Source organism: Phyllostomus discolor, chromosome 5 (assembly GCF_004126475.2).
Source record: "Phyllostomus discolor isolate MPI-MPIP mPhyDis1 chromosome 5, mPhyDis1.pri.v3, whole genome shotgun sequence".
NCBI classification, from domain to species: domain Eukaryota; kingdom Metazoa; phylum Chordata; class Mammalia; order Chiroptera; family Phyllostomidae; genus Phyllostomus; species Phyllostomus discolor.
Window position 1 is genome coordinate 25104927 of NC_040907.2, and position 24908 is coordinate 25129834.

Consider the following 24908-nt stretch of genomic DNA (forward strand, 5'->3'; position numbering starts at 1 on the left):
GGCTTTAGGACAACGCATGAGGTGGGGACAAGAAACCCGTGGAAGAAGGGAAGCATTTCAATGCCCCTAAACCAACATTTCACAGTCGAAAATGAAATTAGGTGGTACAAAGTATAAGGTGATTTTTGAGAACTGGGAGTGGATTATAGCAAGAAGTGTCAATGAGTCAGGTGAAATACACATCAACTTCTAAGGGAAAAAAAAACCCTGCCTATACCATTTCACTGTCAGAACTAAAAGGCAGTGTGGTCCAGTGGAAAAAGAGCACAGACTTGGGAGTCTCAAACCCGAATGCAAGGTCCAGGACCAGTGTTAACTTGCCATGTTACCTGTGACAGATAACTCTCCTTATGGGGCCTCTGATTTCATCTGTATAATGGAGAGGGCAGTGTTCAAGGGTACCTAAATAAAAGAATGCATGGGTCGGAGGAGCATACATATTACCATAAAGCTGCTCCAAACTAGTTCCCTTGTATTAGAACTGTCTCCATAGGAAGCTCTGAGATCTCAGAAAATTAAGTTTGGGACGAGATACTACAAGTAATGATTAAAACCGGAAAAAAAAAGGAGTAAGATCATGGGCCAGGGAACCTTCACTACATCGTATCCCTGGCTGAGTTTCTTTAATGCACTATGTATGAATGACTGAAAAGCATGGCTACAATATTTCACAGCTGTTCCTATCAAGTGATGGGGTCCCTTCCCGCCGTTGAAATCTGGGCTGGTCTCAAAATCTGCCACATTCTGATTACAAGTGCACAAATGAGCCTGAGCAAGACCAGCAGCAGAGACACACGGGAGACTCAGAGAGTCAGGAGAAACAATTACTTGTTGCTTTCAACCATTACAATTTCAGGGTGGTTTGTTACAGGGCAATACATAGCTGGCACAGTAAGCCAGCTCGAGGGAGGCTGAAGAATCCTCAGGTCCCCGGGGAGTGTGACTGGCTTGGTCACTGCACAGTAGCAGACGTTTCCTTGTGGCAGGTGACTCACCAGCTCTCTGACAGTTTCAAGCGGCAGGTCCAAGATCGGCTCCCTCATGTAACACAGTGTATGAATGGGAGTTCCGAAACAGCCGGGCAGGTAGTTCCCAGACACAGACAAAAAGTAATCTTTTCCCCTGTCCAAGTGCAAAACGAGAATGTCCTCAATTTTATCTTCACCGGAGTTGAGCTTCGTAGCCATGGTCTTATTTACAAACACCTCCAATTCAATCTCAATGGAAGATTCTGAAGAAAAATTTAAAAAGTAATGTTGGCTGGTGGGAGGCTGAGAGAAAGGGGGGAACGGAGACAGAGGGAAAAGAGAGGTGGGTTTAAAGGGCTGGGGAAAGGAAAAAAAGAGGGAATAAGAGCCAACCAAAAAATATTTATGTGCTCAGTACTGAGGAGACACATGAACAGAGTTCATAGTCCAAGGGGGAATATGAAAACAACCACCAAACTACGAACTTCAAGTTCTAAGTAGCAGAGCTCAACTAGAAATTATTACTACACTAAGAGGGCAGGGATCAAAGAGCCTGCCCTGAGCAAGGTCAGGTGAAGACACCTGATCCAGTAGAAAATACAATGAAACTGTCAGCCTATGATCTGTCCACAAAACAGGCTTAATTCCGCTGCTACACAGCACAATGTAGAACAAAGGAGAAGTTACAGGGTCAGATGTAATTTCTGGATTACCACCCTGTTATCCTTCCCCATAAGAGCAGATACTTGGGAGGTGATTTCACTCAGGCAGAGAGTGAAAATGGTTCTTTTAACAGCAGCTCCTGAATCACAGGAATCTCAGGTTTTTTCCTTCTGTGAAACGATGGAACAAACACATGACTGAGAATGCTTCTGAAGCAGAACTCACGCTCTTCACTATTTTATATTTTATTTATGGGTGACTCGTCCAAGGACTTTTCAAAAGTTTCAAGCAGACGACAAAATGCTAAGAAACAAAAAACTTGTATCTGGGAAGTGAGCAGAGATAGGGTAGAGTGTCCCCCAAACCAGTAACCTGGCGCCTGGAAACAGAGGCCTCACCTGGCAGGAGGAACCCTCTGCTGGGGTTGACATTCAGCCACGGCTTACAGTAAGACTCTTCGTCAGGCTTGTTGATGAACTCGAACTGACAGGGCACTTGTCCATTAAGAATGGTGAAGGATTCCACTTGCAGCTGCATGTACTTCACATCCTGAAAACAGAACTGGGAACAAGCCCGGCACCCGTCAGGCCAGTGCTCCCTTCCCGGCAACCTGTCCAAACACCCAGCTGGGCGATCCCTGCCCTTTCTAGAAAGAAAATGGAGGACCACCTCTTTCAAATCATAATTTCTGCTCTAAGTATTTACCTGGGAGGTCACAACTACCACTAACAACCACTTGTCTATGTTTAACCCCAGAAACCCCAAAACTCAAAGAACTCATGTTGTTTTAGAAATAAATTTCCTGAAGTAGCCAATGTTTACATCTTCTATACCCAAAAACCATCTCCAAAACACCCTTCACAAATTCCACCCCAAACAGGAAGACCAAGCTTATCCTTCCAAGCAGCTGGACACTGAAGATATTAAAAATACTTTCACTGTAAATCCCCATTTGACTGACTTCTTGGTATTGTCCATTCTGAATGACATATGCTGTGGCCCTTTCATGACAAATCTTTGGCCCTAACTTTACTCCTCCCACTGCCCACTGCTTTTCTAAACTGCTTTCTCTACCACCAACTCATGCACACCCAAGAAATTCAGACTCAATTTAACCTCAAAGAAAGCATCAGTAGGAAGACAAACGCAATGAAAGAATACACAGCAGTTTTACCAAAATCAAACACAACACATTTTGGATCACCCATGCCATTATTTAACACATAGATGGCCCAAATATGGGTAAAGTATATGAGCCGCAAAAGGTTAAAGACTCCTGGTTCAGAAGATCAGGAGATGAACATAATCTAAACCAACAACCCCTCTCTTCCCAGCTAGCATCATCAGCCTCACCTCCCCTAGAAGTAGCCTATCAAGAAAGACTAGAGTCCAGTAGGCTTTGGGCACCTGCTGGAATTCTGAGCCCGAGCACAGGAGATGTAAGCTCTATGAAGAGCAGAGCCTGATGCTGACATTCTTAACGTGTCCTTCCTACCTCTCGCTTGGAGAGGGACACAGAGGGGATGTTGGCATTCTCCATCTTATCCAGGGAGCGAACAATCTCCTCCAGTGTCTTCCGGTACAGGTCTTCATCTTTAACCCTCACCTGGAAGGAAACATCAGAGACTGAGCATCAGGACTGGTGCCCATTTCCTCTTCCTCAGCTAGAGGACATTCCAGCATTGGGAAACAGACAGCAATACAGAGAGTAAGACTAAACACATTTAATTAATCAACAAAGAACCCAGTTAACAGTACACACAGAAGGGTCTCTCGGAGGCAGAAGGAAGATGTGGAGTGAAAGCCTGGTTGGCGGTTCTCCTCGGTCTCGAGACCAGGCAGGGAGATGCTCCGTGCCTGGCTCCACTTTGCTTGCTGCTGCCAAAAGGCCTGCAGTGGAAAACTTCTCTAGAAACTTTGATTTAAAGTGGCATTAAAAAAAAATAGCATTCTTGCACCCTGGCTGGCGTAGCTCAGTGTATTGAGTGCAGGCTGCAAACCAAAGTGTCACAGGTTCGATTCCCAGTCAAGGCACATGTTTGGGTTGCAGGCCATGACTCCCAGCAACCGTACATTGATGTTTCTCTCTCTCTCTTTCTCCCTCCATTCCCTCTCTAAAAATAAATAAAATCTTTAAAAAAAAATAGCATTTCTCAAGCTTTCTAAACCTGTGCTCCACCAACCAAGATTTTGTCAGGTTTTCCCTTCTGTATTTTGAATTATAAATTTACTTTTTGTCACTTTCCAATAATAGAACTTTAATTATATTCATTAGGCTTTTTTCAAACCACCCACACCCTCATGGATGCCGATATGCCTCTACTGGCACCCCTGAGAATTGGTAATATGAAGAAACACAAGTCACTGAAGAAGAGATGCAAAAGGGAATAAATGAAAAGATGTTCAACTTCACCAGTAACCAGGGAGATGTAATCTGAAATAACAAAATATCTTTTCCTATTGGCTGTGTTGGTAGAAATTTAAAAGATTGCTAAAACCCAATATTAGCCAGGGTGTGGAAAATAAGCTCATACATGGCTGGCAGAAGTGTAAAATGGTAAAAACTGTTGGTAGGATAACTTAGCAAAATCGAATAAATTTAAAATATATTTTTTCATTGAACCACTAATTTTACCTCTAGGAATTTTACTCTATAGAAACTCACACTGGTACACAGAAATGTATGTGCAGGGTGGTCACCACAGCACTGTATATACTAGCAAAACTTTGGGAACAACTTAAATGATCATGAGTATATACATTAGGGTTCATCCATACTGTGGAATATTTTGCAGCCTTTAAAAATAATAAAGAGGGCCTTGGCCAGTGTGGCTTAATTGGTTGGAGCATCATCCCATAAACCAAAAGGTCACAAGTTTGATTCCTGCTCAGGGCACATACCTGGGTTATGGGTTCAGCCCAGGTCAAAGCGTGTATGAGAGCCAACCAATCCATGTTTGTCTTTCACATCAATGTTTCTCTCACATCAATGTTTGTCTCCCTGTCTCTCCTTTCCTTCCCCTGTCTTTAAAATCAATAAGCATGTCCTCAGGTGAGGATAAATAAATAAAAAGTTTTTAAAATAAAAATAATAAGGAGATAAGGAGTGGCCCCGGCTAGTGTGGCTCAGCTGCTTGGGTGTCATCCGACAAAACAAAAGGTCGCCGGTTGAAGAGAGGAGCTCTATCTTTAGTGTCATATAAAGATCTCCTAAGACGTAGTTAGTAGGGAAAAAAATGTTCTCAGAACAATATGCATAATATGACCTCCTTCACAAAAAAGGAAAAACATCCTCTTCTATGTTATATATAAAATATCAATACACATTTGTAAATGCAGGGGGAAAGGTCTGGGAAAAGTCTAAACAGTAAGAGAAACTTCTGTGTATACAGAAACATACAGTAATAGTATGCCAAAGCAATTATGAATTAAAGTGAAATTAAAACAACTTTTAAAGGAGCTACATCACATTCAAGGGAGGAAGATGATGCCAGAAAGATAAAAGTGGACTTGGTTGTGAGGACCTGCTATGCCCTATGGAACGATTACAATGGCACCAGCAGCCCACCTACCCCAATGTCAAACTCTGAGCTGACAGGCTTGTGGTCACTGGTCTTCAGGGCCATGTGGCTCTGGTAACTCAGCTGAGTAATGTTCTTCCCTTTCCAGAGGATCCGGTCACACCAGGCAGGAGCACGACACTTCTCACTGAAATGCAAAGTCCAGACCAGGGCCGTCACAGGCACAGCGGCACGCACTGCCTAGCCAGCACCCCGTCTGGGCTGGGGAGTGACAGGGCAGAGCCCGCAGATCCCCGCAGCCCAGTGATCTGAGGGGGCAGGAGCGATATTCGGGCATACCAAGAGATAACACATATCCCATGGATCATTCAAAACACTGTTCAGAGTGATTCCCTGCTCTTTAGCCTCCTACGGGGATGAGGTGAGAGTCAAAAGGTAATCTGACAGCAAGTACTCTCTGATTCTGAAAAAATGGTGATCAAAACAGGCTCTGAATTCCTGCTGCCTGGGTTCAAATCCTGGCTCCACATTTGCCTGCTTGGAACGCCCTTAAATTTTTCTATGCCTCAGTTCCCTGATCTAGAAAATGAGAATATTAAATGAGACAATACAAGTAAAATGTATCGAATAGGGCACGGTATACCATAGGCACTACTATATGAACTACCATGCACCGTAAGCATAGCATAAAAGTAAATCAGTCACAAAAATTATTAAGAAACAAAGGAAAAGGCAGTAAAAAAAAAAACAAAACCATGGAGGAAGGCAGGCTGCTTAATGAGCAGATACTGGAGAAAAGGTTTAACCCGAGTACCAAACATGGGGAAGAAGTCACAGTAAACCTATCTTCTTCTTTGGGCCCACGAGGGCAGGTGCTTCCCCAATTTCAGGGTTCCCATTTGCTTCACCCTCTGAGGCGGCCTCTGACCCACCTGGTGTCCCACTCGTCGGAGCCAGTGTCATACTTATACGTAGGCTGGAACGTGAGCTCGCCTTCCGTGAAGCCTTCAAAGACAGCCTTTGCAGCCACCTGAATTTTTAGCTATACAAAAGGATGGAAGAAAAATAAATCTCAGAATAAAAAGGTCAAACCTTAAATTAGCAGAGGAAAGGAAATTAATTTGAAATTTGAACCCTAACCCAAAGGGACAAGGCCCATGACAAAGCTACTCTGTGAGATCTGGAGTTAACTAACTTCTAGGAATATGAGCAAGCTAACGTTTCCTTTGCTTTTATACAGTTTTTAAGGCTTTTATATAAGAGTTACCTACATCCAAGGGGCCTGAGTACCATCTTACTGAGATGTCCCTATGAAGATTACATACCAACATACCAGAGTTTTTCCCTTCTAGGCACCAGGAGCTTCATCTGTGTAGCACAGTTATTACAATTACACAGAGATAAAACCGCACAGAAAAAGAGTCTGGAAAGATACAGTCCATAAAGCAAAGGGGAGCTGCTATGCATGTAGAAATACAAGGTCCGGCAGAAGTAAGGCCTGCTTGAGTGTGGCTGGCAGGGTGATAATATGGCTGTACTAATTTATAGTCTTTAATTTGAACATTTCACCTAAAATGTCACATGGTGTGCTTGAGTGTGATATTGTTATGTTACTGAATTACATGCTTATGATTTTGTAATAAAAGGTTTTGCAATAAAAAAGGGGTGTTATAGCCCTGGCTGGTGTGGCTCAGCAGCTTGAGTGCCGGTTTGCAAACCAAAGGGTCACTGGTTCGATTCTCAATCAGTGCACATGCCTGGGTTATGGGCCAGGTTCCAGGTGGGGGTGCCGCACAAGAGGCAACCACACACTGATGTTTCTCTCTTTCTCTTTCTCCCTTCCTTGCCCTTGCTCTAAAAATAAATAAATAAAATCTTTTAAGGGGGGGGGGGGGGGCGTTATTTGTGCCAGACCCTCTGTATAGTAGAAGTATACCAAACCAACTATGAATTAATTTAAATTAAAAACCACTTTTGAAAGAAGCTTGTCCAATTAGTTATATGAACCAAAGGAAGCTGTGTGCCTTGGTTTCCCCATCTGTAAGTTTTGGATTCACAATAGAATCTGCTTCACAGGATTGCCGGCAATGTGGGCTGTCAACTTAGAACAGTGCCCGACACATTGCAGTAACAGCTAGCATCCTTCCTGGGGCACTGATTCTACAAGCTCCATCCAAATCACACTCTCGGCAAGAGATTAAAAAACACAGGTGCCCTGCCTCTCTGAGCCCCCAGCACTCAGCTTGGAACTGAGCAGACTGCTGAAGAACTGCCAGCTTTAACATAGAAGGTAACAGCTGCCAAATTCCCCCAAATGTGAATTCCTAATATAAAAACTATTAAAGAAAAAGCAACAGGAAATAATAAAAATGTAGGCATGAAGGTAAGATGATGCTCCTTGAATGGGTACATATAGACCTTAAAACCACCTGGAAAGCAGAGAACACATAAAACAAGTACTTTTACTGGAGGAAAGACCAAAAAAGAAGGTAAGAAAAGATGAGCATTAAACTCCCGGGGAAATGAGAATGCCTCAGTCCAGAATACAGAGGCAATGAACAGGCAGTTATAGAAGAGAATAAACTGGGTTAGGGCTGAAATGGGGATTCTAGAGAACAAAAGTAATTTACAAACAAAAACAGCTGGAGAGAAAAAAAATGGGTTAATAAAAAAATTATTACATAGAGGAAGACATAAAGTTGAGGGGTTTTCCCCTCCAATTGACCTATACTGGGGAAAAAGGTAACAGAAAGATTTAGACTAAGGATTATTAAAGGGGAACATAGACTAAAAAGAAAAAGGAACTTAACATTCTGAACAATTCTGACCAAGGAACAGGTCTTCAACCTACTGAGGAGGAGCCTGAAGAATGTCAGAGAGAAACTGATTTCTTTTATCCTGTGAAAGGCTTATGCTCCCAGACAGAAATGCTAACCCAATCAATGGTGAGAGAGAAAAGCAGGTCACAGAACCGATTCCCACTGGGAGTGAAGAAAACCATTCAGGAAAAGGAGCTGTCATTCACACTGGACAGGTCTGGGGAGGAGGAAGAGAGGGCAACAGGAGGCACATTCAAAAAACATTAGTAAATCCTTTAAAATATACCGAGTGTCATGACTTCTGGTCAAGACGGCAGCGTATGCAGACATGGCTCTCTCTCTTTGCACAACCACATCAAAATTACAAATAAAATATAGAACCACCATCACTCAGAACCATCAGCAATTAAGTTGAACAGAAGTCTGATAACTACAGAATTACAGAAACTACATCCATCCAGACTGGTAGGAGGGGTGCAGACACAGAATGGGCTGGTCCCTCACCCAGATGTGATGGATAAAAATTTGAGAGGGATACCTTGGGAGTGAGGAGTCCCAGCCCCACACTAGGCCCCCCTGACCAGAGTTCTAGTGCCAGGAAGATAAGTCCCCACAACTTATGGCTGCAAAAACCAGTGGGGATTGAGTCAGTGGAATAAATTGCTGGAGCCCCAAGCAGTTCCTCTGAATGAACCCACACACGGACTCACCTACTCAGACTCAATCCCTCTGAGCTCTAGCACCAGGGTAGCAGCTTGAAAGGTATGAGTGGCATACAGGGAGGAACTGAAGTGTCCAGCATCAAGGTGAGCAGAGCAAAGGGTGCCACTGTCCCTTTTCTAAACCCTCCCCACCCAGAAGAGCCAGCAAGTTGGTGCCATATCCGGGACTCCATCAACCTGGCTAATACTGTTTGACCTGCCTTGGAGATTCCCAGAGACTCTACCCCACCCAACTTGTGGGCCTACCCAAGCTGCTTTTCCATATGAATGGCTGGTATTAGCTCATACAACTTCCTGAATCCTCTCAAGCAAACAGCTGACCTCAGTGAGCCCCAGGCCCAGCACCAGCAGCATCTGGCCTAGACTCACAACATGACTTCACCTGGTAATCTCCAAGCCCAGCACAACTAGCAGCCATCTCAGACTGCTTTATAGCTCAGGCAGGGTGGCCCTGGGCAGAACACAGATGGGGGCTGACCTTGGCCTGCACCACCTGGGAAACCACAGGGCCAGCATACCCACTGGTCGGCTACAAACCACATTAGAGCACCACTACCCTGCCCTTGCACAGTTGATCCTCCATGGAGGGCAGAGATTGGTGGGCACTAGTCACAGCCAATAGCTACAGCTGACTGCCTGGGTAAAACCCTTCCATTGATCTGTCAACAGCAACCAAGGCTCAACTACAAGAGGAGGATGTACTTAACCCACACAGAAGATTCACCTTGAGTACTCAGCATGGGTAATGGGGAGGCTGTGGCACTGGACCCTACAGGACACCTCTACACTACCAAGACACAGAATCAAAGCAGCTCTACCTAATACATAGAAACAAACACAGGGAGGCTGCCAAAACGAGGAGACAAAGAAACATGGCCCAAAAGAGAAAACAGATAAAAACTCCAGAAAAAGGACTAAATGAGATGGAAATAAGCAATCTACCGAATGCAGAGTTCAAAACAGTGGCTATAAAAATGCTTAGTGAACACAGTGAGGACCTCAGCAGCATAAAAAAGATCCAGCCAGGAATGAAGGATACACTAATGAAATAAAAAACAATTTACAGGGAAACAACAGTAGAGTGGATGAAGCCAAGAATCACATCAATGATTTGAAACAAGGAACCAAAAAACAACCAATCAGAACAATAAGATGAAAAAAAGAATCCAAAACAATGAGGATAGTATAAGCAGCCCATGGGACAACTTCAAGAGGTCCAACATTCATATCATAGGGGAGCCAGAAGGAGAAGAGAAAGAGCAAGAAACTGGAAATCTATTTGAAAAAACATCCTGGCTGGCATAGCTTAGTGGATTGAGCACGGGCTTCGAACCAGGCATTGCAGGTTCGATTCCCAGTCAGGGCACATGCCTAGGTTGTAGGCCATGGCCCCCAGCAACTGCACACTGATGTCTGTCTGTCTGTCTGTCTGTCTCTCTCTCTCCACCTTCCCTCTCTAAAAATAAATAAATAAAATCTTTAAACAAAGAAACTACGGTAATTTAACATTTAAAAAAAAGAAAAAAAAATAGTGAGAGAACACTTCCTTAATTTGGTGAAGGAAATTACATGCGAGTCCAGGAAGCACAGAGAGTCCCAAATAAGATGGATGCAAAGTAGCCCACTCTAAGACACAACATAATTAAAGTGCCAAAGGTTAAAGATAAAGAGAGAATCTCAAAAGCAGCAAGAGAAAAGCAGTTAGTTACCTACAAGGGAGCTCCCATAAGACTGTCGGCTGATTTCTCAACAGAAACTTTACAGGCTAAAAGGGATTGGCAAGAAATATTCAAAGTCATGAAAAGCAGGGACCTACAGCCAAGACTGCTCTACTCAACAAAGCTATCATTTAGAATCAAAGAGCAGATGAAGAGCTTTCCAGAAAAAAAAACTAAAGGAGTTCACGATCACCAAACCATTTTTACATGAAATGTTAAAGGGATTTATTTAAGAAAAACAATATCAAAACTATGAACAATAAAATGGTAAAAATACATATTTGTCAACAATTGAATCTAAAAAACAAACTAAGCAACCAAGGAGAACAGAGACAGAATCACGGATACGCAGAGTGCTTTGATGGTTGTCAAATGGGAGAGAGATGTGGAGCAGTGGGTGAAGAGGTGAGGGGATTAAGAAGTACAAATAGGTAGTTACAGAATAGCCATGGGGATGTAAAGCACAGTACAGGAAAGAGAGTAGCCAAAGAACTTAGACGCATGACCCATGGACATGAACAATGGTGGGACGATTGCCTGAGGGAGCAGGGGTGCTGGGTGGAGGGGGGCACAGGGGGAAAAATCAGGACAACTATAATAGCATAATCAATAAAATATAGGGTCCAGCCCAAGTAACACCTTTTTATTACAAAATTGTTTATTACAAAATCATAAGTGTGTAATTCAGTACCATAACAATATCACAAGCACATCATGACATTTTAGATGAAATGTTCAAATTGAAACTATAAATTAGTACACCAATATTATTACCCTACCAACCACACTCAAGCAGGTGTTACTTCTGCCAGACCCTGTATTAAAATAAAATAAAATAAAATGAAATAAAATAAAATAAATCAAGTATCTTATTTATGAGAAGTGCCCTTTTAGTCCCAACTTGAATAAATGAATGAGCACACACAAGAGAGAGAGAGAGAGAGAGAGAGAGAGAGAGGACATAATCCTGCTCCCAAGGGAGACTAGGCACCTTCAGGGACGAGCCACAGAGGGGACAACTATGGAATGTGCAAGAGGGAAATGCAAGTGAAAGAAAGCCATGACTAGACATCAGCTCTTCGGCGGAACCTCCCAAGTCAAGGAAGAAGAGGCTGAGAGTTGGAAGCCAAGCTTTCCTGTGCCCTCACAGTGTGGGGACAGCTGCCTGAGAGGGCACAGGTGGCCATCTGTACCTGGTCATATGCATGCAGAGTTTGAAAGGCCTTCTCTTCAATGAGCTTTTTCACTTTTTCCACATCCAGCTCTTCTATCCTGTAGTTGAGGTCCCCCAGCCATAAGATCACACTGTGAGGACAGAGCACAAAGGTGACAGGGTTTAGCAGGGACTTTTCCCGTCTTATCCAGCAGGCTTCTCACAGAAGGCCCCTGAGGCTCAGCCTCTTGGGAGCTGGGCAGGAAAGCAATGCAGCTGCTCAGGAATCTTTCTCTCTTTAATACCATGTCTAACATGCTGCCTACTCAATTACCTTGGTCCAAGTTAATTAAAAACCACCTTGAGTTTTCCTTGACTGTTTTATTTTTGTATGGTTGCAAAGACAGTGTAAGAGGATCTAAAAGCAAGACAATAATTTACTTCCTTCTTGGGAAGAGGAAAAAAGATCCAGTACTGAGAGTCTTGTCAATCACCCAGGGACCCCGAACTAGATGATACCACAGTGTCACCTCTGCCTCCATGCACACTCTAGTCCACAAAACACACTTTCAGCCTTTGTTTCTAGACCTGAATTCCTCTGAAACAAAGCTCAACCTTTACAGGAGAGTCTGGGTTTAACTACCATCATAGCATCAGTTGGCTCTTTTTGCAGAGTGTGACAGGTGTTTTATTACCCCTGATGCTTTGGGGGAAAAGATAACCGAATGCTCCTAGATGACACTGCACACCCCACTGAAGTCCAATGCTGCTCTGTCAGAAGCCAAGCACCAAGTCATTAGAGAATCTACACAGCAGTATACACACCCCAAAACAAAAGCAAAGTGACATGCAAGTTGCAACCTCACAAACTAGGATGCTGCAGGTTTAGCAGGAGGGAAGACACCTTCCCTGCTAGGTTCCCTGGAGAAGAAAAGCCATCCTGTGAGCTTCTAGGACACCGGTGAGCTCAAGAGAGTTCCGCCACAGCAGCAGGCAGGATGAGAGGCTTGACTCTGTACACCCCCTGGCAGACACCACAGCCCCAGGGGCTTCTTCCTCTTTACAAAAGAAGTGGCACAAGCTTCAAGTGTTACTTTCAAGTTTGAAATTCTAAGATCCCTTAAATGTAGACACAGAGGAAGTTTTAGAGATAAATGAAATGAAGAGGATAGACAAAATTAGCATAAGATGCTCCTGGCAGCTGCAACTATGTCTTTATAAAGCTGAGGTAGCAAAGACTAAGTGAAAGCAGCCAAATGCAGTCATCCTCAACTACATATGCTACTGGAAAGAACTTACGTATAAAATGCTAAAACATACTTTTAAAACCTGGAATTGAGGTGCTCACTCTTGGTTGTTTTCCTTGTGATGTTATATCAAGGCAGACCCATGTTACAATCAATCTTATACATTTTCCAGGGACAAATGATTTGAGAACAATACTAGGTCTGCCAGATGGCAAGTTGGGGAACCTCACATTCCCAAGGGGCGTGATCCACGCGGAACTGGGAGCTGACTAGAGCTCCCACTCCAGCAGTGGCAGGCCTGCCCCAGCCACCTCCCTCACCAAACAGAGAGCCCGCAGCTCTGCACACCAGGAGCCCAGACTCACTCGTGCTTGCTGATGGTGAGAGGGGGAAGGCTTGGGTCAACCTGGCAAAACTGCATCCGAGAGCAGATGTCCTTATAGTCCTGGTTCCTCCTCTCGTACTCTTCGGTGTGGGCTGCCAAGTGAGAGTTCACAACGCAGATGCTGGTGTTGTGGAACTGGAACCTGATCGCCACTCCTCCTTTGTTGCCCTACGAAAGGAGCCCAGAGAAATCCAGTTCACCCCCTCATCGTGTTAGTCGTTTAAACCCGCAGACTTTCGGGATGTTTTCTCTTGACTAGTCTTCATAACAACCCTGTGAGGTAAGTAAAGCAGTGTTATTGTCTGTATTTTACAGGTAAGAAGACAAATCCGAAGGCAGAATGACTAGCCAGTCCATGGCAAAGCTGAGTTCACTGTCCACTAAACTACAGGAGAGCTACATGCTCTCCCTTCTCCGCAGAAAGCTGAGCTCTTGCAGTAGAACCTAAAAGCAGGGCTTCCATAGCCTCAAGAAGAGGAAAATGCACATCTTCATCAGCATTCTTTTGTTTCCTCTGTGACCCAATATAGTCTCTTCGATGTGTTTCACAGCTTAGAGGCGGGGATAAACTAGAGGCGCTCATGTGGAGCAAACACAAGGATCTATGCTAGTTGGGCAAATCGGCCAGCAATTCCCCAAAATATGATTTCTAAATGGTCTGCTTGGTCTGGTCCTGCTTGAGGGTACAGCTGACCTTGTGATACTAGCGTTCTCAAACTGGACATACGCAGTCAAGGCATCATGAAAAGTGGGGTCAAAACCTCAGGGATCCAGGCCCTCAGAGTGCCAAACACACCACCAAGAACTCACCATCCTCCCCATGATGCCTGTCCCCACGGTCTCAGCTTCCACCTCCGAGACGTGCGCTGCATGTTCCTGTTTCACATATAACAGCAGCATGATCCCAACCAGTCGGATGAGCTTCACCTGGAAAACAGAGCCAAACGTTCAAGTCATGGTACTGAACAGAGGATGAAAACAGGGATAAATACTGCAAAGGAAAAGTGGTCTCGAAGCTGGCTCAGGGTGGTAATGTGTCTCCTTCTCCACACTCGTACCCAGAGTAATCACTCATTCAAATCACTTAACACGTTCTGTGGCGACCTAAACAGCCTGTAAGTGCCAAGACTTAAATCTTTCCCACCCACAGGTGCCTCTTATGGAGGACCTAGAAGCGAAATAGCAGGATAATTAGGACTGGCTTGTGGAAAAAGTGCAAGATTGTCTTAGAACTTCCCTGCGTGACCACCTGAAATTCAAAGGTCCCTGGTTCTTCTCTTACCTTCGCGTACTTGGCATCGGGATGAAGACTCTCTGACACGACTTTAAACCACTCTTCCTCTTTCGGGGTGTCATGGAAGAAAAAGGCCTCCTTACTCAGATCAAGCTCCTGGAAGCTGTCAGGAGAAGCAGGCAGTCAGAGAGCAGAGAAAGGTAATGTGCAAGGTGACGTGTTCTCAGATTCCTTTGGGTGTGTAAATCCTAGCTTTCTGATTAAACTGCAGGGCCCTCAAGAGGAAAGAAAAACAAACACTTAGAGCTGAGGGTCAAAATGCTAAGGAACTTACCAGTGCTTTCGCAGGCAGCGGCCATTTCTCCTTCATAACCGGCCTGTGATGCAGCTGGAAGCATCTGCATTTTACATCTGAGACCACGAGCCCACAGAAGCACCAAGCGGCAAATGGGTTCAAACCTAGGTCTATGTACACCCCAAATCCTCGGCCCGTTCCACTTTACCACACAGGCTTCTTTGCTGCCCCCTCGCCATCAACAACGCCCAGTACAGTGGTAGGAGAACAAAGAGTGTGAAACAAAAGGAATGACTGATGGGACTTTTTTTTTTTAAAGCTAACCTTCCTTCCTTGGAAAAAGATATTTTTGCTTTGTGACCAACAAAGTGTTGAAATGTTAAGTAATGTGAGTCAGTTCAAGGTGTAGTGATTTTAACAGAGGATCATACTAAAAAGTCAACACTAGCATGTAAATGCCAAGCACATCACTCTAATCATGCCAGAAATGTGTCTACCAGGAGGAAGAGCATCACACAGAGAAGCAGCTGTTATTAAGCACATGTTTATTCTTCAATTCCTTCACCTGCTGTGAAGGCTCCGGTATGTACAGCAGTGGGCAAAAGTAGGTTTACAGTTGTGATTATGTGAAACAGAGTTTATTCTCGTATCATTATTTATATTACTTATTGAATTATTTTCCATATCAACAACTGTAAACCTGCTTCGACCCACCCCATACTCATGTCCCCGTCCCTTTAGCCGCAGCCACGCATTTCTGCAAACGCAAAGGTGACTGGGAGAGAAGCACTCACCCCACACAGTACACGTCTGGGGCCTGGGTACTGTGACTTAGCCAGGGCCGGAGGCATTCCTTGGGGGACTGTCCATTCACATTGTATGTTCCCACAAAAAACCTGTCACCAAAGAGAATCAGTCAGTCAGTCGGGAAGACTATGGAGACAACCGGGGAATACATTTTATGCTGGTTTCAGCCTCTCTGGAGTAGGATTTTATGGAATTAAAAAAATGCCACATCTAACCTGGACCAATGACTTCAGTCTGCTGTGATATTTGTTGCTTTTGTGATAACTTCAAACAGTACAGGCCTACTCTGAACATTCCTACTTAGGTTTAACAGCCATCAGAAAGCTGTAATCTACAAAATGATCCTTTACCCTGTGTATGCTACAAACACAAAAATACTGAAAAGCACGTTGGTAACTCCTTTCAGAAGGAAAGCAACCGCAGTACTCACCACGACTGACCCCTTCTGTCCCGAGAAGCAATGTTCCTCTGTCTTATGGTCATGATGCAATACTTTTAAAAGATCTAGCAGAATCATGCAATCTTTATTCATTTAACTTTCAATAATCTTACCTAAAAAGTTACCAAACACTGACTTCATCTTACTAACTTCAACTTAAATCCCTTTCTTCAAAGACCCAGAATGACCAGGGGATACACCAATGCCAGGATAGTGTTCCTTCTTTTGCACCCACACGGCTCCTCAGAGACTCCTATAACTACCCACAGGCTGTGGCGCTCCCGCCATGCCGCGCCTCCCACAGGGCCTGGCCAGAGAAGGCACAGAAGGCTTGCTAATGAAGAGTGAAAGGAATCACACATTTAGAAAATGATGGGGGACATTCTGTAGTAGGATTTGCTTTCAAATCCAGGGTAGTAAGGATAGGGGAAAGTACTTAAATTTCAGAGAGCTGAATGACCATCTTCCTTTGAGAATAATCTATGACCCAGTTAGCTACCTGAAGTTCTGGATATTGGTATAATCCTCTTCTTTCTGCATCAGATGTGATTTCACTATTGTGTCTCTCAGTCCAAACTTCTGCATTGACAAAATATGAGCCTTGTCTGATACTGTGATAGTGGAGCAGCGAATCATGTCATTCATTTCTGACCTGGATTTAGTCTGTCTAGAAAAAAAACAACAAAAAAATTTTTTATCATATTTTGATGAGTCTTTCAGCACAAAAATACATAAATATAAAGCTAGAAGTTTCCACACACAAGCATCTGAGTCACGGAAGACTAAAGGAGGCCAAAGTAAAACTTACTCGCCAAAACAACACTACTTCTATGTTGTTGATTATATAGTATATTGGTCCAGAGATTTTCTGAAAATAAATTCAGAGAATCTCAAATATCCTTGAAGGTAGTCTAATCTAACCCCCTCTTTTTTCAAATGAGAAAAGCAAGAGCCAGCATCAATGATTCATGCAGCTGGGCGGTGACAGGGCGCCTCACGTAACAAGACTACGGAACAGTCCAGACCCTCTGACTTGATCATTCTGCCACACCTCTATTCCAAAGGAGTAATTCCCCCCAAAAAAGGCAATGAAAAGTTATATCTCATTCTTATTTGTGCAGTTTTAATAGTTATACTAAAAATTATTCAAATGCCAACTTTAAAGTTAAACAAAGTTTGACATGTACAGAATCATAATAATAGCTCCAGAAACTTTTGTTGAAGATCATTTAATGAATTAAGATATATGAGGCATTTGAAGTAATTTCTGACACTAAATAAATGCGACATTAAGTGTTTGATATCATTCTGGTCATGTACATACAGGTGGGGTAGCAGTAGGTTTACAGTTGTGTATATGTGAAACACAGAGTTTATTCTTTTATTATTACTTATTAGTTATATTATTTTCTATACAAACAACTATAAACCTATTTGCCCTACCTGTATTAATTAAGGCCATGTAAAACTGTATCTATGTGGCCCTGGCTGGGTGGCTCAGGTGGTTGGAGCATTGTCCCATACACCAAAAAGTTGTGGGTTCGATCCCCACTCGGGGTGTGTACAGGAGGCAATCAATGTTCCTCTGTCACATCCATGTTCTTCTCCCTCTCTTTACCCCTCCTCTCACACCATCCCTAAAATGAACTAAAAAAAAAAACATATCCTCAAATGACAATAAAAAAAAATGCATCTATGTGTACCAAGAAGGCTCAAAGTGAACTGAGAATGGTAGAAGGCTACTAAGTTAAAGTTCTTAAATACAAAATTAAAAGACTAACACAAGAAAGTATTATCTTGACCAGAAGATCCTGGCTATGACCAGTAGGGGGAACCAGAGTGCAGACTAAGTTTGACAGCACATGAGAAAAAAGAAAGGAGTAAATAAAAATGGAAAGAAACACCTAAAATAATAGGAGGGAGAAATCGAAATGTTTCTAATCTTCTACATTTCTAAGGTAGAGTGAGGCTGCCAGTTTCAAATCCTAGATCTGCTACTTGCTATGTCTATATCTTGGGTGAGGTATGTAACCTCTCTTCTCACCTGTTTCCTTAGCTGTAAGACAGAAAAGATCATGGTACCTACCTGTGAGGTTACAATAATATAATCCATGTAAGTGTACGGTGCCTGGCATACACACTAAGGGCTCAACAAATATCCAACATTTCTTAGGCCAGCGACCTCAGGACAGCTTATGCAATACAGCATGCACAGCAATGGTTTCAGTTCTATAACGAGGAAAACCTCAGTCCTAAGAGGCAGCAGTGAAAGGAGAGCTGCATTACCTTGTCAGCAAGTTGTCTGGTTTATCATGACCCCGGGAGTTTTGGTCCACAAGCAGGCCTTTCCCATTTGGCCTCAAATCATCCAAGTAAGAACCACCTAAGGGGAGAGAGAAGGAATTGAAACATACTTACATATACTCTAACATACAGGCCGCGGCTTCTCACATTGTACTAGGAGTTACTGGTAGTCCACATACTGCTCAAACGCATAGGGAAGGCCTATGCCAATGTCTGGCTGAAGCTCCCACAGAGCATACCAACAGGGGTAAAAAGGGATTTCATCTAGACGTCTACGTAACACTCACAGCGAGTCTGACTCCCTTTTGTTGGAGACAGAGTGCATTACAGAAAGAATAAAGCTAAATTATCCGCAAATCTAACTTCTACCCCCAGCCCTATTATTTATTGTCCTCTAACTTTGGGCAAGTCACCTAAGCTCTCCAAATCTCAGTAACTTGACCTGTCCTACCTTCCTCACAGATTTATCATAGGCATCAAATAATTGACGTGTGAGTAAGGACTCTGAAACCACACAACAAATTATAAAATATAAGACAGTGATCATATTACCACTTTCTGCAAAGCAGACTTCAATTCCAAGGCAGAAAGAGGCAAGGGTTACATAGCTAACACTGGAAAGGGCCTAAGTACCCTAGAGAATGAGAAGAGTTTGTCACTGTCAACAAATTGCCTTTGAAAACCAAAGGGACCAAGCACTTTCAACTAAGAAATATTTGGGGAAAGCTGTTAAAACGAGGTTAGAAAATTAATAATTAGAAAGTTAGACTTCCAGCCAAGATGGAGGCATAGGTAGATACACTTTGCTTCCTCACACCAAAAGAAGGACAACAAATTTAAAAACAAACAAAAAAAACACTAGAACCACCAGAAAATCAAAGTGTATGGAAGTCCAACAACCAAGGAGTTAAAGAAGAAACATTCATGCAGACTGGTAGGAGGGGTGGAAATGGGCAGCCTTGCGAGGAGGGGACAGGTGGCAAGCGACAGACTCAGCAGGAGAGATGGAGACTGATGGACCAGGCAGTTCCATGTTTGTGTGCAGATACTCCAGGAAGAACAACTGGGGAGAAACAACTGGAGAGCAAAACAGACCACACAACCCAGGGTTCCTGCACAGGAAACTAAAGCCTCAAAACCTCTGGCTGTAAAAACCTGTGGGGGTTGAGGCCAAGGGAGAAACTCCCGATCTCACAGGAGAGATCTCTGGAGAGACTCACCTGGGAATCAGCACCAGAAGGGCCCAATTTGCTTGTGGACAGTGAGGGAAGTGACTAAAAGCAGGGCGAGGGCGGAGCAAGTGGCATTGTTCCCTCTCGGACCCCTCCCCCACATACAGCGCCACAATGCAGAGAAGTGAGTTGCCCTGCCCTGCCCTGGTGAATACCTAAGGTTCTGCCTCTAACAACATAACAGGTGTGTCCAGACAAAGAAATATGACCCAAATGAAAGGACAGATGAAAACTCCAGAAAAAGAACTAAGCAATGAGGAGAGCCAACCTATCAGATGCAGAGTTCAAAACACTAGTAATCAGGATGCTCACAGAAATGATTGAGTACAGATGCAAAAGAGGAAGAAGTGAAGGCTATGCAAAGTGAAATAAAGCAAAATGTACATGGAACCAACAGTGAAGGGAAGGAAATGAGGACTCAAATCAAAGATTTGGAACAAAAGGAAGAAATAAACATTCAACCAGAACAGAATGAGGAATCAAGCATTCAAAAAAAATTAGGAGAGCCCTGGCTGGTGTAGCTCAGGGGACTGAATGCCAGCCTGCAAACCAAGGGTCGCCGGTTTGATTCCTAGTCAGGTCACATGCCTTGCAGGCCAGGTCCCCAGTAGGGGGCACACAAGAAGCAACCACACATTGATGTTTCTCTCCCTCTCTCCCTTCCCCTCTCTCTAAAAATAAATAAAACTTTTTTTTTTAAATGCGGAGAGATTTAAGAACCTCTGGGACAACTTTAAACGTTCCAACATTCAAATCACAGGGGTGTCAGAAGGAGAAGAGAAAGAGCAAGAAATTGATAACTTATTTGAGAAAATAATGACGGGAAACTTCTCTAATCTGGTGAAGGAAATAGACTTCTAGGAAGTCCAGGAAGCTCAGAGTCTCCCGAAGAAACTGGACCCAAGGAGGAACACACTAAGGCACATCACAATTACATTAGCCAAGATGAAAAATAAGGAGAGAATCTTAAAAGCAGAAAGAGAAAAGGAGACAGTTACCTACAAAGAAGTTCCCATAAGACTGTCGGCTGATTTCTCAAAAAAACAAAACAAAACAAAACATTCGATTCCCAGCCAGGGTACATTCCTGGGTTACAGGCCATAACCCCCAGTAACCGCACATTGATGTATCTCTCTCTCTCTCTCTCTCTCTCTCTCTCTCTCTCTCTCTCTCTCTCCCTCCCTTCCCTCTCTAAAAAAATAAATAAATAAAATCTTAAAAAAAAAAAAAAACTTACAGGAAGGGGCTGGAAAGAAGTATTAGAAGTCATGAAAGGCAAGGGCCTACATCCTAGATTACTCTGTCCAGCAAAGCTTTCATTTAGAATAGAAGGGCAGATAAAATGCTACCCAGATAAGGTCAAGTTAAAGGAGTTCATCATCACCAAGCCCTTATTGTATGAAATGTTAAAGGGACTTATCTAAGAAAAAGAAGAAGATAAAAAACCATGAACAGTAAAATGACAATAAACTCACAGCTATCAACAATTGAAACTAAAAGCAAAAACAAACTAAGCAAACAAGTAGAAGAGGAACAGATTCACAGAAACGGAGATCACATGGAGGGTTATCAGTGGGGAGGAGAAGAGGGGAGAATGGGGAAAAGCTACAGAGAATAAGAAGCATAATTTGTAAGCATAAAATAGACAGGGGGAGGTTAAGAATAGTAGAGGAAATGGAGAAGCCAAAGAACTTATATGTATGACCCATGGACATGAACTAAGGGGGAAAATGTTGGGGGTGGGGTGGAGCATGCAGAGCAGAGGGGGATAAATGGGAGAGAAAAAAAGGGAGAGTTGTAATAGCATAATCAATAAGATATACTTAAAAAAAGAAAAAGCTATTGGTTATGGGCCAATAGCTTCTCTGCACCCTAAAATCCAGATCTCTTGTCAAGAGGGAACAGCATGAGGGGCCGCAGAAAGATGCTGCTTCCATACTCAAGTCATAAGGAGCACCAGAGACATGAAACATCACTAAAGAATTTTGTTCTGAGGACTGTCACTCAACATGGACTTTTAAACCATGCATTCACATGAACCAGAAACAACGAACTTTAGAGTGAAAAGAAAACACAATCATTTGAAACATGAAAATAATGACAGGGCCCACGTCTTCCTCCTTCTCCAGCCACAGGGCCTGATACCCTGATGGTGCCTAGCTGTGCCTTAGTCTGGCTGGTGCCACCCATCTCCACAATGCCCTCCAAGAAACAGGCTCAGCATGGGGACAGCTAAAAGGTGGAGCAGGAAAAAAAGGAGATTATCGGAGACAAAGCTTTTGGCCTAAAGAATAAGAAAGGAGCAAAGCAAAAGAAGTTTATCAAGGCTGTCACTCATCAAGTTAAATTTGGTCAACAAAATCCACATCAGGTAGCATGAAGTGAAGCTGAAAAGAAATGAAGGAAGATAACAAGAAGAACTGCAAGAGCTAAATGAGCTGTTCAAAACTGTAGTTGCTGCTCAAAACAATAAGTAAAGGTGCAGATAAGTGTAAGTTCTCTCATGACCTCACTCTGGAGATGAAGTGCGAGAAGGGAAGTGTTTGTTTACATTGATCCAAGAGATAAAGAACTTGAAAAAGATACTATGGATAATAGATTGGGATGGGAAAAAAACTGGAAAAAGTAGTGAACAAGAAGCACAGTGAGTCCTGGCTGGTGTTGCTCAGTGGATTGAATGCCAGCCTGTGAACCAAAGAGTCCTTGGTTCGATTCCCAGTCAGAGCACAAGCCTGGGTTGCCAGCCAGGTCCCCAGTAAGGGGCGCATGAGAGGCAACCACACATTGATGCTTCTCTCCCTCTCTTTCTCCCTCCCTCCTCCTCTCTAAGAAATAAATAAAATCTTTTAAGCACAGTGAGGCAAAAAGAAAAAAACAAAAACTCAAATAGTGTGCAAGCATTTCCTTGAAACTATTGAAAACAAATGTGGCTGGTTTGCGGAATGCCCTGAAGGGGGCGGTATTTGCATGTATCGTCGTGCACTTCCTCCTGGATTTGTATTGAAAAAAGATAAATAATCACAGTGCCAAAAAGCGGGTTAAGGCTTTGGTTCAGGAGGCCACCAGTTATGGAGGCAAGGGCTTCTTGCTACAATCCCGGAGGTAGGTGCTCTTATTATCTCTTTATATTTCAAAGAGTAAAATGACTCACCCAGCTGCTGACCCCTCATCACTGAGATTCACACCCAGCTCAGTAGGAGGACGAAACTTGGATTCTTAACTACCCTACGTGCCAAAGCAAAGCTCCCAAGGTGAATCTTGAAGATGTGATGGGCCAAATCCCCGAAGGGCTGTCAGGGGGCCCAGGAGAACGCTGGCCGGCCTGTCCAGAGGTGGGCTCTCCATCATGGAAGCTGCGGCCACGTGAGGGGTGGGGGGCTCCTGAGCACTCAGAATGGGGCTGGCCCTAACTGAGATGTGCAGGAAGTATAGAATACATTCAGATTTTGAAGGTTTAGTATGCAAAAGAAAGGCCATTAAAAATACTGATTATAGGTTGAAAAAAAAGAAAAACGATAAATAGAAGAGAAAGAAGATGAAATTTCATTAGAAGCTTTAATTGAAAACAGCATTCCGCCCTAGTCCAAATTTTACTAAAATTACTTGTGGAAGAAAAGACAAGACTGATAAGCTTAAGCAAGATGTGAAAAGAAGGAAAGCAGACTTCAAAGCAGGGAAAGCATTAGTGATCAGTGATCATGAGGTGTTTGAATTTCATCCTGAACTGATTAATGATGATGAGAAGGAAGCAGATGATACCCACTACACCCAAGGAACAGGTGGTGATGAGGCTGACGCTTCAGTGGGCATAAATGACATAGATTTAGGCTTATACATCCCAAGAGATGTAGATGAGACAGGTAATACTGTAGCCAGTCTTGAAAGATTCAGCACATGTACTTCAGAAAAAAGATGAAAACAAATTAAGTGAAGCTTCCAGATGTACAGCTGAAAACAGTGAAGTGATTTAGAGGGGTGGGCTGGGTAGAGGAGGGAAAAGGGGGAAAATTGGAACAACTGTAATAGAATGATAATTAAGTAAAAAAGAAGTTATTTAGAAGAGGACAACTAAGGGAAGGGACAGGTAAATGGAGCCATCGATGCTGTTCCTGTTGATGAAAATCTTTTAATGGGGGGGAGGGTGGCAGGGAAGATGTGGATGAACTAGAAGAATTAAACATGCTTGATTTAGAAGAATGACATCAAACAAGTCAATGAAAAGAATGAAGCCAGCTCAGCATGAATTGAAATTGACATTAATTTTTTTCCACCTACAATTCTTCAACTGGATATTTATTTCCCACACTGATTTTGGACGGCTTAGTCTCCTCCAAAAAAGGAATACTCTCCCTACGTCTTGTCTTTGGCTACAGCTCACAGTAAGTTCAGAGTAGTTCATGAATTGAAGATATGGTCATTGCAGAAAATGATTGATTGTTTTTAACTGTCCACTCAAGTAGGAAGTGTTACTGCTTTGCCAGCTTTTGATCTTCATGGGCCATGTTACTACAAAAACAACATAAATTTAAATGTAAGATACCCTTTCTTTAATGCAGTTTTTAAAGGGTGGTTTTATTTCTTTTTTATTTCTATGTTTAAAAGACTGCCTAAAAGATGAGAACTGCACTTCACAAAGGAAACTGCACATGCAGATTTTCCTGTATGTCTTTGGACAATTAGATGAACAATTAAAATGAAACTGTAATCTGACAGGATCAGCTGCAATGCCCTGTGATGGTCTGTTTTACAAATTTATCCTTCTTCTTTTTTGCCAATAAAGTTAGAAATACAGACCACTACACATTAAAAAGAAACGAATTACATTTCAACACCCCCAATGAATCACCAAGGCCTTTCAATTTCGCTTCCTAAATGTCTCTCAAATCACTGTCTTCCTATCTCCAGTGTCACTGTACTAGTCTGGAGCATTTTGCAGTATCAGGAGGGCCTAGGAGCAAGAACACGCTGGTAGCAACGACCACACTTTACAACCAGGTCTTGGTTTCTAATACCATTCTCCAATATAAGAATCCAGGGCTCCTTGAGATACAGTTATTTCAGGAATGTGGCAAGAAATACAAAAGATGAGCCTGGAGTACTTGGTAATACCAGAAAATAAGAAAGTGCTCGAAAAACAAACACAAAAACTCCACCATGATCAGGGTATGTCAAAGAGACAGAGGAGCCAACTGAAAGGCAGTTGGAACAATTTGAGCAACAAAATAAAAAAACAGTATTGGATTATAACTCAAAGTATAAAATATCCATCAGTCCATACTAATATAAATAATTGAATGAAAAATTAATAGAGGAGAAAAAACAAACTCCTATGAAAAATTACAGATAATTTAGGTAAATAGTCTGCATTCAAGGACAGGAAGCACGATTCCCCACTCCTTAC

General features: G+C 43.0%; 1 protein-coding gene across 5 annotated transcripts in view; it reads right to left on the bottom strand.

Moving 5' to 3' along the window:
- INPP5B (inositol polyphosphate-5-phosphatase B) overlaps window positions 1-24908 on the bottom strand; it is a 52608-nt gene that overhangs the window by 4613 nt on the left and 23087 nt on the right. For all 5 annotated transcript variants that reach the window (XM_036025804.1, XM_036025803.1, XM_036025802.1 and 2 more), the window contains 12 exons: window positions 18258-18354; window positions 16471-16638; window positions 15520-15621; window positions 14479-14593; window positions 14007-14123; window positions 13177-13364; window positions 11605-11716; window positions 6085-6194; window positions 5204-5339; window positions 3127-3237; window positions 2030-2192; window positions 996-1231 (listed from right to left, as the gene is read on the bottom strand). In XM_036025804.1, coding sequence (XP_035881697.1) covers window positions 996-1231; window positions 2030-2192; window positions 3127-3237; window positions 5204-5339; window positions 6085-6194; window positions 11605-11716; window positions 13177-13364; window positions 14007-14123; window positions 14479-14593; window positions 15520-15621; window positions 16471-16638; window positions 18258-18354 — 1655 coding nt within the window. The remainder of the gene's footprint in view (window positions 1-995; window positions 1232-2029; window positions 2193-3126; window positions 3238-5203; window positions 5340-6084; window positions 6195-11604; window positions 11717-13176; window positions 13365-14006; window positions 14124-14478; window positions 14594-15519; window positions 15622-16470; window positions 16639-18257; window positions 18355-24908) is intronic.